The sequence below is a fragment of the Phaethon lepturus genome, unplaced genomic scaffold, assembly GCF_000687285.1.
Source record: "Phaethon lepturus isolate BGI_N335 unplaced genomic scaffold, ASM68728v1 scaffold54828, whole genome shotgun sequence".
In the NCBI taxonomy this organism is placed as follows: Eukaryota; Metazoa; Chordata; class Aves; order Phaethontiformes; family Phaethontidae; genus Phaethon; species Phaethon lepturus.
The window spans coordinates 5,858-19,123 of record NW_010558025.1 but is presented as its reverse complement, the minus strand read 5'-3'; the positions used below and the strand labels follow the sequence as shown (position 1 = coordinate 19,123).

The following is a 13,266-nucleotide window of genomic DNA, read 5'->3' as shown; positions in this document are numbered from 1 at the left end:
CTTCTTTTTTCAAGTTTTATAAAAATTGCCACCCTCCCAGCTCTTACTAATACTCTAACCTCAGCATGGTCTTCAAGCAAGCCTTCATAAAGCCTCACATCTGAGTTGTAACCAGGGACTCGTCAGTCGATGAGTTCAACTGATGTTGCTAAAAACGCCCCACACCCAGGTAATCGCCTGGCACTTCTGCAGAGGTTATTGCTTCCATGTGACAAGTGACTGTTGAACAGGACACATCTCTCCTCCTCAGCTACTGCACTGCACGTGATGGAGGGCAAATGCACATCCCAGCTGAGCAGAGAGGCAGAGGAAATGGCAGTCTCTGTTTCAGCCCATCCTCCTAAATCCGCTCAAATACATCAATGTCCCAAGTCCTGCAGGTTCTGCCTGCATCTGTTCCATCTTCAGGACACAGTGTTTCCCCTTTCTTTTCTGCAAGCCTCCAGGTCTTCTCTCTTCTGCCATTGACAAACAAAGTATTGCCACACTTTTATTTATTCAAAATTTCTGCTGTTGTACCTGTTTTCCTGCCGTCTGTCCTTAGTGCCACTGTTTAAATCTCTCTCATTATTTTTATTTTTCTCTATGAAATTAAAAATCAGCTTCTTCACTTTGAAGGCTCCTTACAAACTAACCACTCCTTACCACCCGTCAGGTTTGAAAGATGGATCCATTGTGGATCATCCTGCAATCAACTCCAGCTTCTATTGCCCACCTTTCATATTTGAGGGGAGCTTCTCATAGATATCTGTAAAACCACCCTTTTTGTCTTTCAGATCTGTTACTTTAAATTCAGTTTTGCTTTTTTGTCTTAAAAAAAAGGCACAACTCCAAACTCCACCCTAACTGGTATTATCTCCTTTCATGTGCATGTGGTCTGCCTGCACCTGCCTCTTGTCTCATAGTTTGCAATTTAAATGGAAAATCTTACACTATGTGCGAACCTACTCTCTTGATACATCTCATCACTGCTAAAATAGCACAGATGAAAATAAGTTACGTTTTGGCTTTGACTTGTTTTGGAGTCTTGGATAGGAGTGCTATATCTGACCTGCTGGCTGACATCCACCTTGTAGATACGTCCCTAACTCACTAAAGTTTAACCCAAGATGCTCCATAATTTCAGGTGTTCTGGATTTAATGCTCTGGAATTAACCCTTTGCATTTCTGTCATTGAGTGCCCCAACACCTGCAAAACTACAGTCTGTCTTTGTGCAAGAGCAAAGCTTTGCTTTTGCTTCCCAGTCATCTCGTAATGCCTAGATGAGTAGTTGACCATGGTGACAGAAATCTGATAGGGAAGTTATCATCATAACAGGCACAGGGAGAGTTGAATATAGACTGGAGATACATGATTACGTATTCCTTCAAGAACAGCAAATATGTTTTTAAAGGCAGTGAAGAAACCCTTGTTTTTCATATGGTTCTCTTCTGTGCACATGCCCTGGGTCAGGCTGCATGTGAGAAAACGTGGTTTGCAACCCCTTTTCAGTTTCCACTGGTGTTAAACTAATATTTATTTTTAGTAAACTGTATCTCTAAGTGTGCTTTTAAGAATCCATTTGCAAAGCCTAGCACAACGAGTTCATTATGGTTTTTTCCTTTTGAACTTTATAAACAAATGTAAAGGATCAGTGTAACTAGTTACACTGTATTTCACTGATAATTCTCGAAACTATGGAACCACCTCAAAAAGTGGTAAGGCTTATAAGCATTCATCTCACAGCTGATTTTTTTTCTCCCTGTGCTGCTAGTAACCATCCAGCTTTGGAAAGGCTGTGCTGGTACTTTTTCAGGGCTAGGGCTTTTCTGCCACACCATGCATGCATCCCTGGGGCAGGGCTTCCCTTGTGTTCCCCACGTGCTTTCCTTTTCTTCCTTCACAAAATCCTTCCTTTTAAACACTTGTACAGTAAGGCCACCTGCCAGATAAAGTACTGTCAGCCAGCCTCTTTTGGTAATGTAATAATTTCGAAACCCTTTTCTCCTTTCATAGTGCGGTGTTTTGCCCTGTCCATTCTTGCCACTGTCGCTAGCCTGCAGGACAGGTACCTCTGTCACCACCCGCAGACGTCTCCTCTCCACCTCTGCAGGTGGATGGGTATTTGCCATTCCCACTTGCTGCTACATGTCAGTCTCTGGGCTCTGTTTCGAAGTTGTCTTTTCTGTTTCTTTCAATTCTGAATGCCACTTATTTCATGTGCTCTAAGAAGTTTATATTATGTACCTTGCAGTTAGTTTTCAGTCTGAAATGAGTTTTGACAGTATTCTGATAGGTGCCTATCGAGATTTTTTTCAACTGGAAAAAATGTATTTAAAAAAAATTAAATCCAGTCATTTCTTGCAGGATTTAAGAAATTGCAAGCATTTAAGATTACACCTAATGTTTGCAGCATGAACACTTCTGGTGAAAACCCCTAACAGGCTTTGGGATGTATTCTGCTAAGCTGAGAGCATCCAGTGCTGCCTTTCATATAGTGTGTGGATGTTGCCCAGGCCTTGAGATCCAGGAGACCAGGGACATCTAATGCACATGGAGGAGGAAGTGTGCCACCTTTGGGGCAATATTCTGCTTTCTCAGAAAGGGCTCTGAAAAGGATGTGCTTAGGAGTGGGATACTGAAGGCAGACAGGTTCAGGCTGCTTCATATTGCGGTTCATGTTAGCATCTCCTTCACCTTGGCTTACTAAAGGTTTCAGAAGATCCAGCCCATCCCCAGTGCTTGTGGCTCAGGGAAGCAAGTGCTACATTATCACTTTTGCTACTGTCTTGGCAGGGCGCATGGTATTAGGCGCAGGTTGTGTTCAGGGTTCAAATGCAGTACTGAATGAAATGGCTCAAACAGCATCTATTATTGGGCATGAATTGAAAACTGAAGTCTATCCAATTTTTAAAACCACAAGAGTGAGCAGATGCTGTTCTTTGTGACCCCCAGCGTGAAACCTGGAAAGCTGTATGGTGGTCCATGGTGCATCTCTACATTTATAGCCCTTTGATACAGAGGCAGTTTTCAGACTTTCGTCACAAGGTACTAGTTTGCGTAGTCCTGGCATGTTGGTAAAACTCCTGCTTGTCAAAGGGAAGTTGTGTTATGTTGTGGAGGTTGGTGGAGATGGTGCCCTTGAACACACTGTCATATTTCAGCCTTCTTTCAGATACTTACTTGTTTGCAATTTTTATTTCAAGCAATTACTTCCCTTTGCCTTTGTTAGGTGACTGATGAGTCAGGTTGTGGCAGAGAAGGATTCTGGGACAGACTCTCAGTTAATGGATTCTTGCCTGGTTTCTGTGAAATCCTGAGGACTTTTGCCTATTTTGCCAGCTGAAACTCTGGGCTGGTGAATTTCACGCAGTTCTTTTACATTAAAAAAAATGATTTGAAACCTACTGCAAGGGCCTCAGCTGTATTGTACCAATATTGCTGGTAGCAAAGGCTGAGGATGTCAAAATGTGTAGTAGTTTAAACAAGGGGATGGGAGAAGGGTGGACTCCAGGTTCAGCCCAGTGAGAACAAAAACTTTAGGCAGATGTTTTGTTTCATTTTTAGCGGTCTGGGCAAGGACAGTAATGTATCTCACCAGCTTGTGTTGCTGAAGTGTCTCTTTCCTTGTCTTAAGTCCAACCTTAGGTGTTTGTGTTGCCATCTGAAGTTGCATGGTGTCTCTTCCTTTTGGAGTGGACATGCTGCCCTGAAGAAGTAGAGCGCAGACCTTTGTATTTGACCCATTTCTTTGTAACTTTTCCAAGTTTGTAAGGTGCAAAACCCCATTGTTAAACAGTTACACTTTTAAAAAATTAAGACCTTTTCTGGTCCATACTCGAGCATGTTAATCATGCAGGAATCATGGCTGTTTTGGGAGAAAGAAGGGGTTCTCCTCCTCATTTGCATTATCCTCCTGTGGAAGCTGATCCTGAGGTGTTTTTTTCTGTTCCTGTAGAGAGTGGTTGCCCTGCATTTCAGCTGTCTGCTGAAATGGTGTTGGTCTGGCATGGGCTGGACTGTCACAGCAAGTAAGCATTCCTCTAACATCCTTCCTGTGGGGTCAGGCTCCCTATGGCTCCTTCCCTATGGCTCTCTAATGCTGCTCCAGCAGATGCTCCGCACATACACAGTGCTGTTATCAGAGTCTGTTTTGAAAGCTGTGGGCAGTTTTGGTGACTCCATTACTGCCTTTTAAAAGGGTGTGATGTCCTATGGAGAGGTGCGGCAGCTATAATCACAGCCAAGTTATCTGGTAAAATTATAACACTGAGATATGCAAACAGGTTAAAAGGTGTGTGCCTTTGTGCTGCACAGGTTTGTTTTGGTGAGTGATTGCTAGCAAAAAATTTGAGCTGCAAAATTCAGATCTGGATGCAAGGATGGCATGAATTGAATGTATATTCAATGGTAGCTGCTTCTTTTTAACATATACATATCAGTCACAACAACCCCATGCAACACTACAGGCTTGGGGAGGAGTAGCTGGAGAGCTGCCCGGTGGAAAAGGACTTGGGGGTGCTGGTTAACAGCCGGCTGAATATGAGCCGGCAGTGTGCCCAGGTGGCCAAGGCGGCCAACAGCATCCTGGCCTGTATCAGCAATAGTGTGGCCAGCAGGAGTAGGGAAGTGATTGTGCCCCTGTACTCGGCACTGGTGAGGCCGCACCTCGAATACTGTGTTCAGTTTTGGGCCTCTCACTACAAGAAGGATGTTGAGGCACTCAAGCGTGTCCAGAGAAGGGCAGTGAAGATGGTGAGGGGTCTGGAGAAGTCTTATGAGGAGCGGCTGAGGGAACTGGGGTTGTTCAGTCTGGAGAAGAGGAGGCTGAGGGGGGACCTTATTGCTCTCTACAACTACCTGAAAGGGAGTTGTGGCGACGTGGGTGTTGGTCTCTTCTCCCAAGTAACTAGTGAGAGGACAAGAGAAAATGGCCTCAAGTTGTGCCAGGGGAGGTTTAGACTAGATATTAGGAAAAATTTCTTCACTGAGAGAGTGGTCAAGTATTGGAACAGGCTGCCCAGGGAGGTGGTGGAGTCACCATCACTGGAAGTGTTCAAAAAACATGTGGATGTGGCACTTAGGGTCATAGTTTAGGGGACATGGTGGCGTTGGGTTAACGGTTGGACTTGATGATCTCAAAGGTCGCTTCCAACCTTAATGATTCTGTGATTCTGTGATATGCATCCCTAGAAACTATCAAAGAGGTCTGGAAAAAAACAAGAGTGGAAGTGACCAGAAAAAGAGTTTTTCATATTTTTTATGGATTCCTTGACTTTAAATTATCTCAAACAATTGATTATATCCCTCAATATGTGTCTTGTTTCAGAAATTACTGTGACTTCATGTATATTTTAGTGAAGCTGAAAAATTTAGAAATGGAAGTTTTTACACTGGATGTTTATTTTTAGTTAGTCTATAAAAAAGGTATATAGCAGAAGCAGAGGGGCAGCTAAGAGATGAGCAATGAGGAGATCCAGTGGCCTGAAAAATTTCTGCCAAAAGAGAGGCCGGGATGGTTTGCTGTAACCATCTGTCAATGATCCTGTCCCTACAGACCAGCATGACCCACCTGGGGAGGTGGAGTGGAGCAAGGTTGTCAGCCACTTTTGCTGACTCTGGCACGTAACCATTTGTGATGGTGAACAACATCATGTTTGCAGTGATAAAGGAAATACTTCTTTGCAATATACCATTAAGCCTGAGGGACTTACCAGCACGGTATCACTAAAGCTGAGGACTTAACAAGGTTCCATAGGAGTGGTAGTAGAGAGCATATCTAGTCTGGAAAAATTCTAGTGATACTGGAAGGGATTCAATCTCCTGTTCTTTGGGGCATAAGACATCCTCTAATTAAACAGGTTTTAGGAGGTAACCTCAGCAGGTTCTCTCTGTGGGGCTGCTGCAGCTTGTGTTGTCTTCTGACCATGCAGTCTGGGCTGTGGGGAGTGGCAGGGTGCACTGCCTCAGGTCAGTAATGTGCCCAAAAGGAGCCACTGCATCCTGACCTTCCCTGTGTCAAGCTCCCCCTTCCATGCAATCTGTTCCTCCTGAAGGTTTCCCTCTCTGACCTGCCTGCTCAGGTGAACCTCTGCTTGGTACTCTGCAGCTTATTTCTCCTCCTCCATGTGTGAGGAACAGGAGAAGGAAGATGACTTACATTCCACATAATTTTTAGCATCAAATAACTCCCAGTTAGTTCATGTCTCCTTTAAAGCATTAATGAAAGTCTTTAAAGGTAACAGCCCTGTTTGTCTGGCCTTCTTGCTCTGTTCTGAAGGGATAGCACTGTTGCTGAAAATGGGGAGGGAAAAAACCAGGAAGGAGATGAGAGCTGAAGGCTGGAGTGACTGATGCTGAAATTGAATTAAAATGATCTCATCGGAAACCAGGTTTTTAAGTTCTGTTGGTAGTTATTCAGGTTTGCCTTGATGATGTGCCATTACAACTTCATGGAGCTACAAGCTAAAACTACCCCAAAGGCTGGGAGGAATAGGGTCCAGGCTTTTTATTACAAATCCAAGAGTTACATTAGAGGTGTAAGCATTATTTTATAGTAGCTATATAAAGACATAACTGTCAGCAATTAATTTGCATGAAGAATGTATATGATTAGCTTCTGTAGTTTGCATGTTTGAGGAATAGAGTTTTTAACCATACTGTTTAGCCATGCATCTTTCCGGTGTAAACTGGCACATTGTTAAGGTCATATTTGCTTTTGTTTCATCTCTAAGTCTATCATGGAATAATCCTTTATTCTGTTGATACTCTGTTTCCAAATCTAGGAGTATCTCCTCCCAAACATATGTGCATAATGTAGTGTGTATGTACACACAAGGAAAAGGAAGCGGATGACTTGTGTTCACTACAATGATTGTTTTGTGCTTGAACTGCTGCAGGCTCCCTGTTGAAAAGAAACTCAGGCATCGATTCCTTCATGAACAAAGCTGCTGTCGTGACTGTGTTGATTGTACATTGACTCTTTGTGTAGGGCCTTGGTTAGAGAAAGACATAAGCTCCTCCCTGCTTCATAGCCTTTCTCCCCCTTCACTTTCCTCTCTGTAATTGTAGCGTGCTGATCAATGCCTTCATGACAAGTGGGATCTCAGCTGAGGTTCCCATCAGTGGAGGAGAGAGGAGAATGGATGGTGGTTGGTGGAGGAATCCAGGTGGAGCTTGAGTATAAATTAACAATGTATGTGTCTGAGCTGGCACTTGGCACAGGTGGATAGGACAGCATTCAAAGACACATGGAAGCATGGATCGATGGAGTTACTGCTGCAAAAGAGGTGTGAGAGAAATGGTTAAGGTTGCGTGGGAGTCATCTGGAGGTGGAAGATTTTTCCCCAAAGTGTGACAGCTTTGATACAGCAACTTCACACACGCTTTGCTCCAGTTTTGGAACCAATTCTTGCCTTCTTTTCTGCTGTGTGGAGTCAAGATGGCCTGTGATTTCAGTGCTGAGCTGTGTCCATGTTGTGCTCTGTACTACCAGACCATCCAGATGGGAGCTTTCAGTATCCTCGTAGACTTTTATTGTTCAAGATGCCCTAGAAACCCTTAGTGATTCACAGAGTGAGGATTTGACTAACTTTTATTTTGATCTATAGTTCTCCTCTGAAGTACCCCTGCTTTTTTTTTTTTTTGGCATTGAAAGTTTTTCACTTATTAGTCACAGCAGATTTGAAACCCTTTTTTTACCCATTCTGCTTTCAGATTCCATAGGTGGGTCGTTTTCAGCTTCCTCCCACAGATGCCACCACAAGCAGAAGCACTGTCTCCCCATCCCCCAGTGTGGAGCTCTGTCCATCAGCCCTCTGCTTTTCCATCCTCACACGAAGGGATCCCAGATCATCATGGACACGACGCAGAAGGTGGTGAAGCGCCAGGCTAGCTTCTGCAATGCCATTACCTTCAGCAACAGGCCCATTGTTATTTATGAACAAGTCAGGCTTAAGGTGAGTAAACAATTCCTTCTTCCCTTATTGCCATGGGAGCTGCTCTGAATGAATGTTGAGGTGTACCAGGCTTTGGTGCTTGCACCAGATCTTTAGCCATTCCTTGAGAAGCACAGTAGTCAGACCTTGGCCTGATCAGATCTGTGATCTTTTTTGGTACTTCTGCTTTTGTCACTGTAGTTCTTGGAGCCATTGGTACAGACTGCTGTAGAGACTGGGAACAAAATGGAAATCCGTGCTCCAAAAGAGCTATCTCGATGGTGAACAAAAAACAACAGACTAACTTGAGATTGCTTGGAAAACAGCAAGAAAAAAGGGCTGTATTGGTCAGTCGGAAAGGCAGCAGCCTCCGTATCTCTGTAGCCTCTAGCTTTGCGTGCATCCTGCAAAGGAATTTTACTGGGTGGGCTGAGGTGGGAGTGAGGAGTTAGTTAAGGAGCTCAGTTCCACAGCCGGTACTTTTCTTCCAGTAAACAAGGCGGCAATGAGGGCTAGTCTCATGGAGGTGGGAGTCAGCTTTTCCAGAAGAGGTGAAAAGGACCTGTAAGCAAATGTGCTTGCTCGCAGGAACAATAAAAGGGTTTGGCTGAAAGGATGCATGGAGCAATCCGTGCAGTCACAGTTGCAGTCCAAGAAAAGGATCTTTCTGGCGGTCTGCTGACTGCTTCGTTGAATCAGTCGCCTGATAGCATTAAGGTCAGAGGAGAGAACACTGCAGGCATCACATTTTTCTTGCTGGCACAGGCTGATTTCACTTCCTTTGTGTCTCTGGTAGCCAGGAAGATTGAGTTGGTACCCCTTGTGCTGCAGCTGGTGTGGGAAGTTCAGCTCCTCTAGGGCAGTGTGCCTCCATGTGCACCAGGAGCTGCTTTCCGATGAAGAAATTCATCAGTCTGCTTAGGAGCTAAAGCATTTCTTTAGGCTCTCAGCACCTTGAAGGAGCTTGGGGCCCTTTAAACTTCATCCACAGATATTTTCCAATCTCTATGCTCTCTAGTTTGTAGGGCTGCATTTCATGCCTTTCAGTGGCACAAAGTAGGTCATCTTCTTTGGCAACTTTAGTTCATGGCACACATGAAAGATTGGCCTGCAAATCCTTCGTTTACGCACAAGGAGTTTTCCAGGAGGCTTATCTGCATACAGCTACTGAGTCTGAATGATCCTGCTGTTGCCCATTGCTACAGCAGAATATTGGCCTTGCCTGCCTCTTCCCTGACAGCCAGCAAAGGAGCAAGAAATGAGGAAGATGCCTCCTTTTGAAAATATAGAGAGATTTCAGTGATTTCAGGCCCAGGCCCATAGGTAGAAAATCCCTCCTACAGGTTTGTTGTATTTCCTGTGGAGCTCTTACTGCTTCCGTTCACGGTGGAAACCCAGCAGGACTCAGTCACATTGACTAATGGGATTTTTTTGCATGTTGTCCAACAGATTGGACAAACAACTGCAAAAAATTATTTGGGAGGAGATGAAAGTAGCATTTCGTTTTTCAAAACACCATCAAAGATTTGAGTGGGTTTAGTGGTTTAGGCAAAGGTTCTGGGTTATTTCTTCCTCATTCTGGAAATTCACACTTGTTTATCACTTTATATTTTAGGATTTTAGCTTGCATAACATGTGAAGAATAGACATGCAACTCTGCACAAGGGATTTACAAGCAGAGCTCCTGCTGAGTCCGATGGGAAGGTCTCATGGGAGTAGTCAACAGGCTTCAGCAGAACTTGTACTCTAGGGATGGATGGAAGGAAATATGACAACATCTTTGCTTTTATGATAGGTCCATCCTGCAATTGCCTAGTTATTGTGTGTGCCTGTGGAAAATGGCATCTTAAACCTTCTTACCAGCTCAAGGCTAACCATGAGCCCAATCATTCAGGTCCTGTAAAGTCTGAACTCCCTTTGGAAAACTAGAGGAAAGAAGTCAGGAGATTTCATTCTAGGTATTGTATCTCAAGTTTTATTCTGAGATTTCTTTGCAGCTTTGGGAATGCCATCAAGCAGCCAGATTTCTTCTTTCTTTGCCTCCAAGATACATGTCCCAGTATGGTTTCTTCCATGTACTTCAGGGCACTGCTAGGGAGTGGAGTGAGGTTGTCAAAGGTGGTACAAAGCAGTAATGAGCAGGAACCTGAATATGTGGAAGCGGACATGGCTTAGCAGTTTGGATGTAGATTGTTTCTTTTCCTTCCCTTCTGGTACCCGGTGGGCTTCCCAAGCTTTTCTGCTAGCAGTGGCTGCTGAAGAGAGAATTTGGTCCATCATTAACCATTGCCTTTTTTAGCAAAACTGTGTACCCTTTGTCCAGCTGTGTCTAATTCTTGGCAGGCTTTTTACTAGATTTTAATTTGGATATTAGTTTGACTGTGGTCAAACTGTATTGAGAACTGTTTATAGGTGCTGATTAATACATGGAACATGTGCAGCCTCGATTAGCATAAGAATATTTGCTTCATGCGGCCTGTGATTGCTGTGAAGTATTGGCAAGAGACTGTGAAAGTGTAAATTGTACAAATAACAATGAACCCATATTTATCTCAGACCCAAAAGCTTTTAGGGCTTGCAGTAAATTTGCTGCAATAAATAATCCAGGCCTCTTCTTGGAGTGTGTGTATATTCCCTCTTTTTTCATGTGCATGCCCCATGCACCCCCCCTTCCAGTGGGGGCATGCATAATCCCATCCCACCCTGGCCAGGCATATAAAATAGCAAATCTGCTTCAGTCCTTTTTAGTGCCACCCCAGTGTCCATCCCACATGCCGAAACTTCCCATCATTCCTGGGACTGAGGTCAGTGCTCAGCTTTTTCAAGTAAACAGTTTAGGTGCTTGGCTGGACTGAGTAGAGGTAAAGAGCCGCACTCCCTTAACTGAGGAACTGTTGACAACTTTTTTCTGAAGGTCTGAGTTATTTTCTCTGATACTTTAAATATAAAACAGAAATCTCTAGGCTTTGAACAACATCTTTGTTGTGAGATTGTTGTGCCCCTGAGGGCACACGTTCCAGATTTGCCTTGGAGAGGGACATGGGAAACAAAAAATGCAGTATTTACAAATGTGATTAGAGGAGAATTCAAAAGTCCAAAGAAAATGTCTTGGAGAATGCCTTATGCTTCCAAGATGAGACACGAGGGGCTGCTGCCAGGCTCTTGAGGACAAAGTCCTGCAGTAGTGGACAGTTCAGTCTCTGGCATTGCCACTCATCTGAGCTGTTAATGCTTTGGCAGAGGAAGAAATTACACTAAGGTAGCAAGTTTTGTGTGACATCTGTTAGGTGGTACCTATCCATGTTTCCATGTCCTGCAGCCAAGAGTGAAATTACCTGAGGCTGCCAAGGCTTTGATGGAAGAGGGCTATCTCAAGTGCTCTCATGTTTATTGCATGTTCAGTGCATGAACAGAAACACCAATTACGTGTCAACGGTCTTGTAGGAACTGTCCTGGCCCCACATCAGAATTGGATCCAACATCCTTAGGTGTTTCATTTCATATTCTGAATGCTGACAGGCTGAATCCCTTTGAGAGGAACAATTCCCAGCAGATTCATCCTCAAACAACAAAAGGAGAGAAAAAATTCTCAGAGGGCATCATCTCCACTTGGGGACCATACTAACCCTGGAAGACTCCCTGCTTCCATGGGAAGAAAGAGACCTTGTAACTGGGTGGTGTTTTGGATGGGCTGCATGTGTTTAGGACCTGTTGCCTGCTCCCCTTGGATCCCGTTCAGTCCAGGGGTCAGTTTGTGTGAGAAGCAGCTCATGACTCTGGAGGCATCTGTGATCCTTTTTCCTGCAGCCTCTCAGGTAGATATGACACATACACCATCCCAAAAACTCTAGCAGATGTTCCTGGCCCCAGACATACTGAGTAACTGCATACTGACAGGTGGGGTGTAGATGTGCCCAACATCATTTTGAAAAACACCACTCACGGCTGAAATACATAGATTTTCCCCAATCATAAGACAACATCTATCATTACCTCCTAATTGTGTATTTAATGTAGCTAAATACTTAAGATTGTGCTTTCCCACACACAAGTTCTGTGCTGCAAAGCTGTGATTTCATCTAATCTGAGAAGCTAAACAGGGGTAGGTCTGTCACTCACTTGACTGGGAAACCCAGAAAACCCTATGGTGGCGACTGTGATTCTGGAGCCAGTGCTTTTCCCTCAGGTCATGAGAGACCCCATCATCTGAGCACGATGGGGGAAGAGCTGTGCTGCTGCAGGTGCCGAGATAAAAGCTCTTAAGGCCATTTTTGTCACATTTTGCGACAGTATGATTTTTAGTCCAAAAAGAATTACCCTAGAAATAGAAGTGAGTCATCATGCAGCTTTAATTACATTTTGCCTCTCCATATATATATATGTTTTTTTTTTTTTTATATGTGCATTGTATCCTAAGTGTGCAACATTGCTGTTTGCAGCTGATAAAGCTACAGCAGTGTTTGGTGGGTAAAATGTTTCCTAAATCTGGTGGGACTAGATTTTCCTAATCTGCACAGTGGCCGTCTGTGCTTGATGGCATAGAGCCGGTAGCGTGTAAGTGGATGTTCAAGTGCCAAATGCTGTAATTGCTGCTGTTATCTTTGCAGATCACTAAAAAGCAGTGTTGCTGGAGTGGGGCTCTTCGACTTGGGTTTACTTCCAAGGATCCATCGAGGATTAACCCTGACACTCTGCCGAAGTACGCGTGCCCTGACTTGGTTTCCCAAAGCGGTTTTTGGGCTAAGGCTCTGCCGGAAGAGTTTGCGAACGAAGGAAACATCATAGCCTTCTGGGTGGACAAGAAGGGACGGGTTTTCTATCGGGTGAATGACTCCGCTGCGATGCTCTTCTTCAGCGGGGTGAGAACAGCAGAGCCCCTCTGGGCTTTGATCGATGTCTACGGACTCACTCGTGGAGTGCAGCTCTTAGGTGAGTACCTGGCTCCAAACATGCAGGGATGATGCTGAGCCCTTCCCGCTGAAGGGCCAGCCTGACGCTGCCTGTACCCCTCACTGTGCTGGGGCAGGCTCAGGGAAAAGGCTATTGTTCCTCCCCAGAGCATCTCATGACCTCAGCCTGGATCAGTGGGATCAATGGGATCCCACATGAGTGGGAGGTGGGAAACAACCACTACAGTATGGCTACAGAAGCCATTTGTAAATAAGTGGATTTCTGCTCAAAGGTGTTTCTCTATCAGAGTGTAGTCTGGGGTGTGGCATATACCTTGTAAAACTTTCTTTTTATCTCATCTGCTGCTTTTCCCATGCCAAAGTGGGGAAATGCATTTTATATGTTGTGGATAAGTCCTTCCTGGATGGCCCTATTACGATTTTCTGGCTGGTTTGTGGG

The 13,266-nt window shown here is 44.4% G+C and overlaps 1 protein-coding gene across 1 annotated transcript; it reads left to right on the top strand.

The window, feature by feature from the left end:
* Positions 1–5,841: 5,841 nt before the first annotated feature.
* LOC104625307 (E3 ubiquitin-protein ligase NEURL1-like) lies at positions 5,842–12,846 on the top strand (the record flags this gene model as incomplete). The annotated part of the gene is made up of 3 exons (XM_010292902.1): positions 5,842–5,878; positions 7,697–7,938; positions 12,525–12,846. Coding segments are annotated over 3 exons (601 nt in total), but the record flags the coding sequence as incomplete, so codon positions are not given.
* Positions 12,847–13,266: the final 420 nt, after the last annotated feature.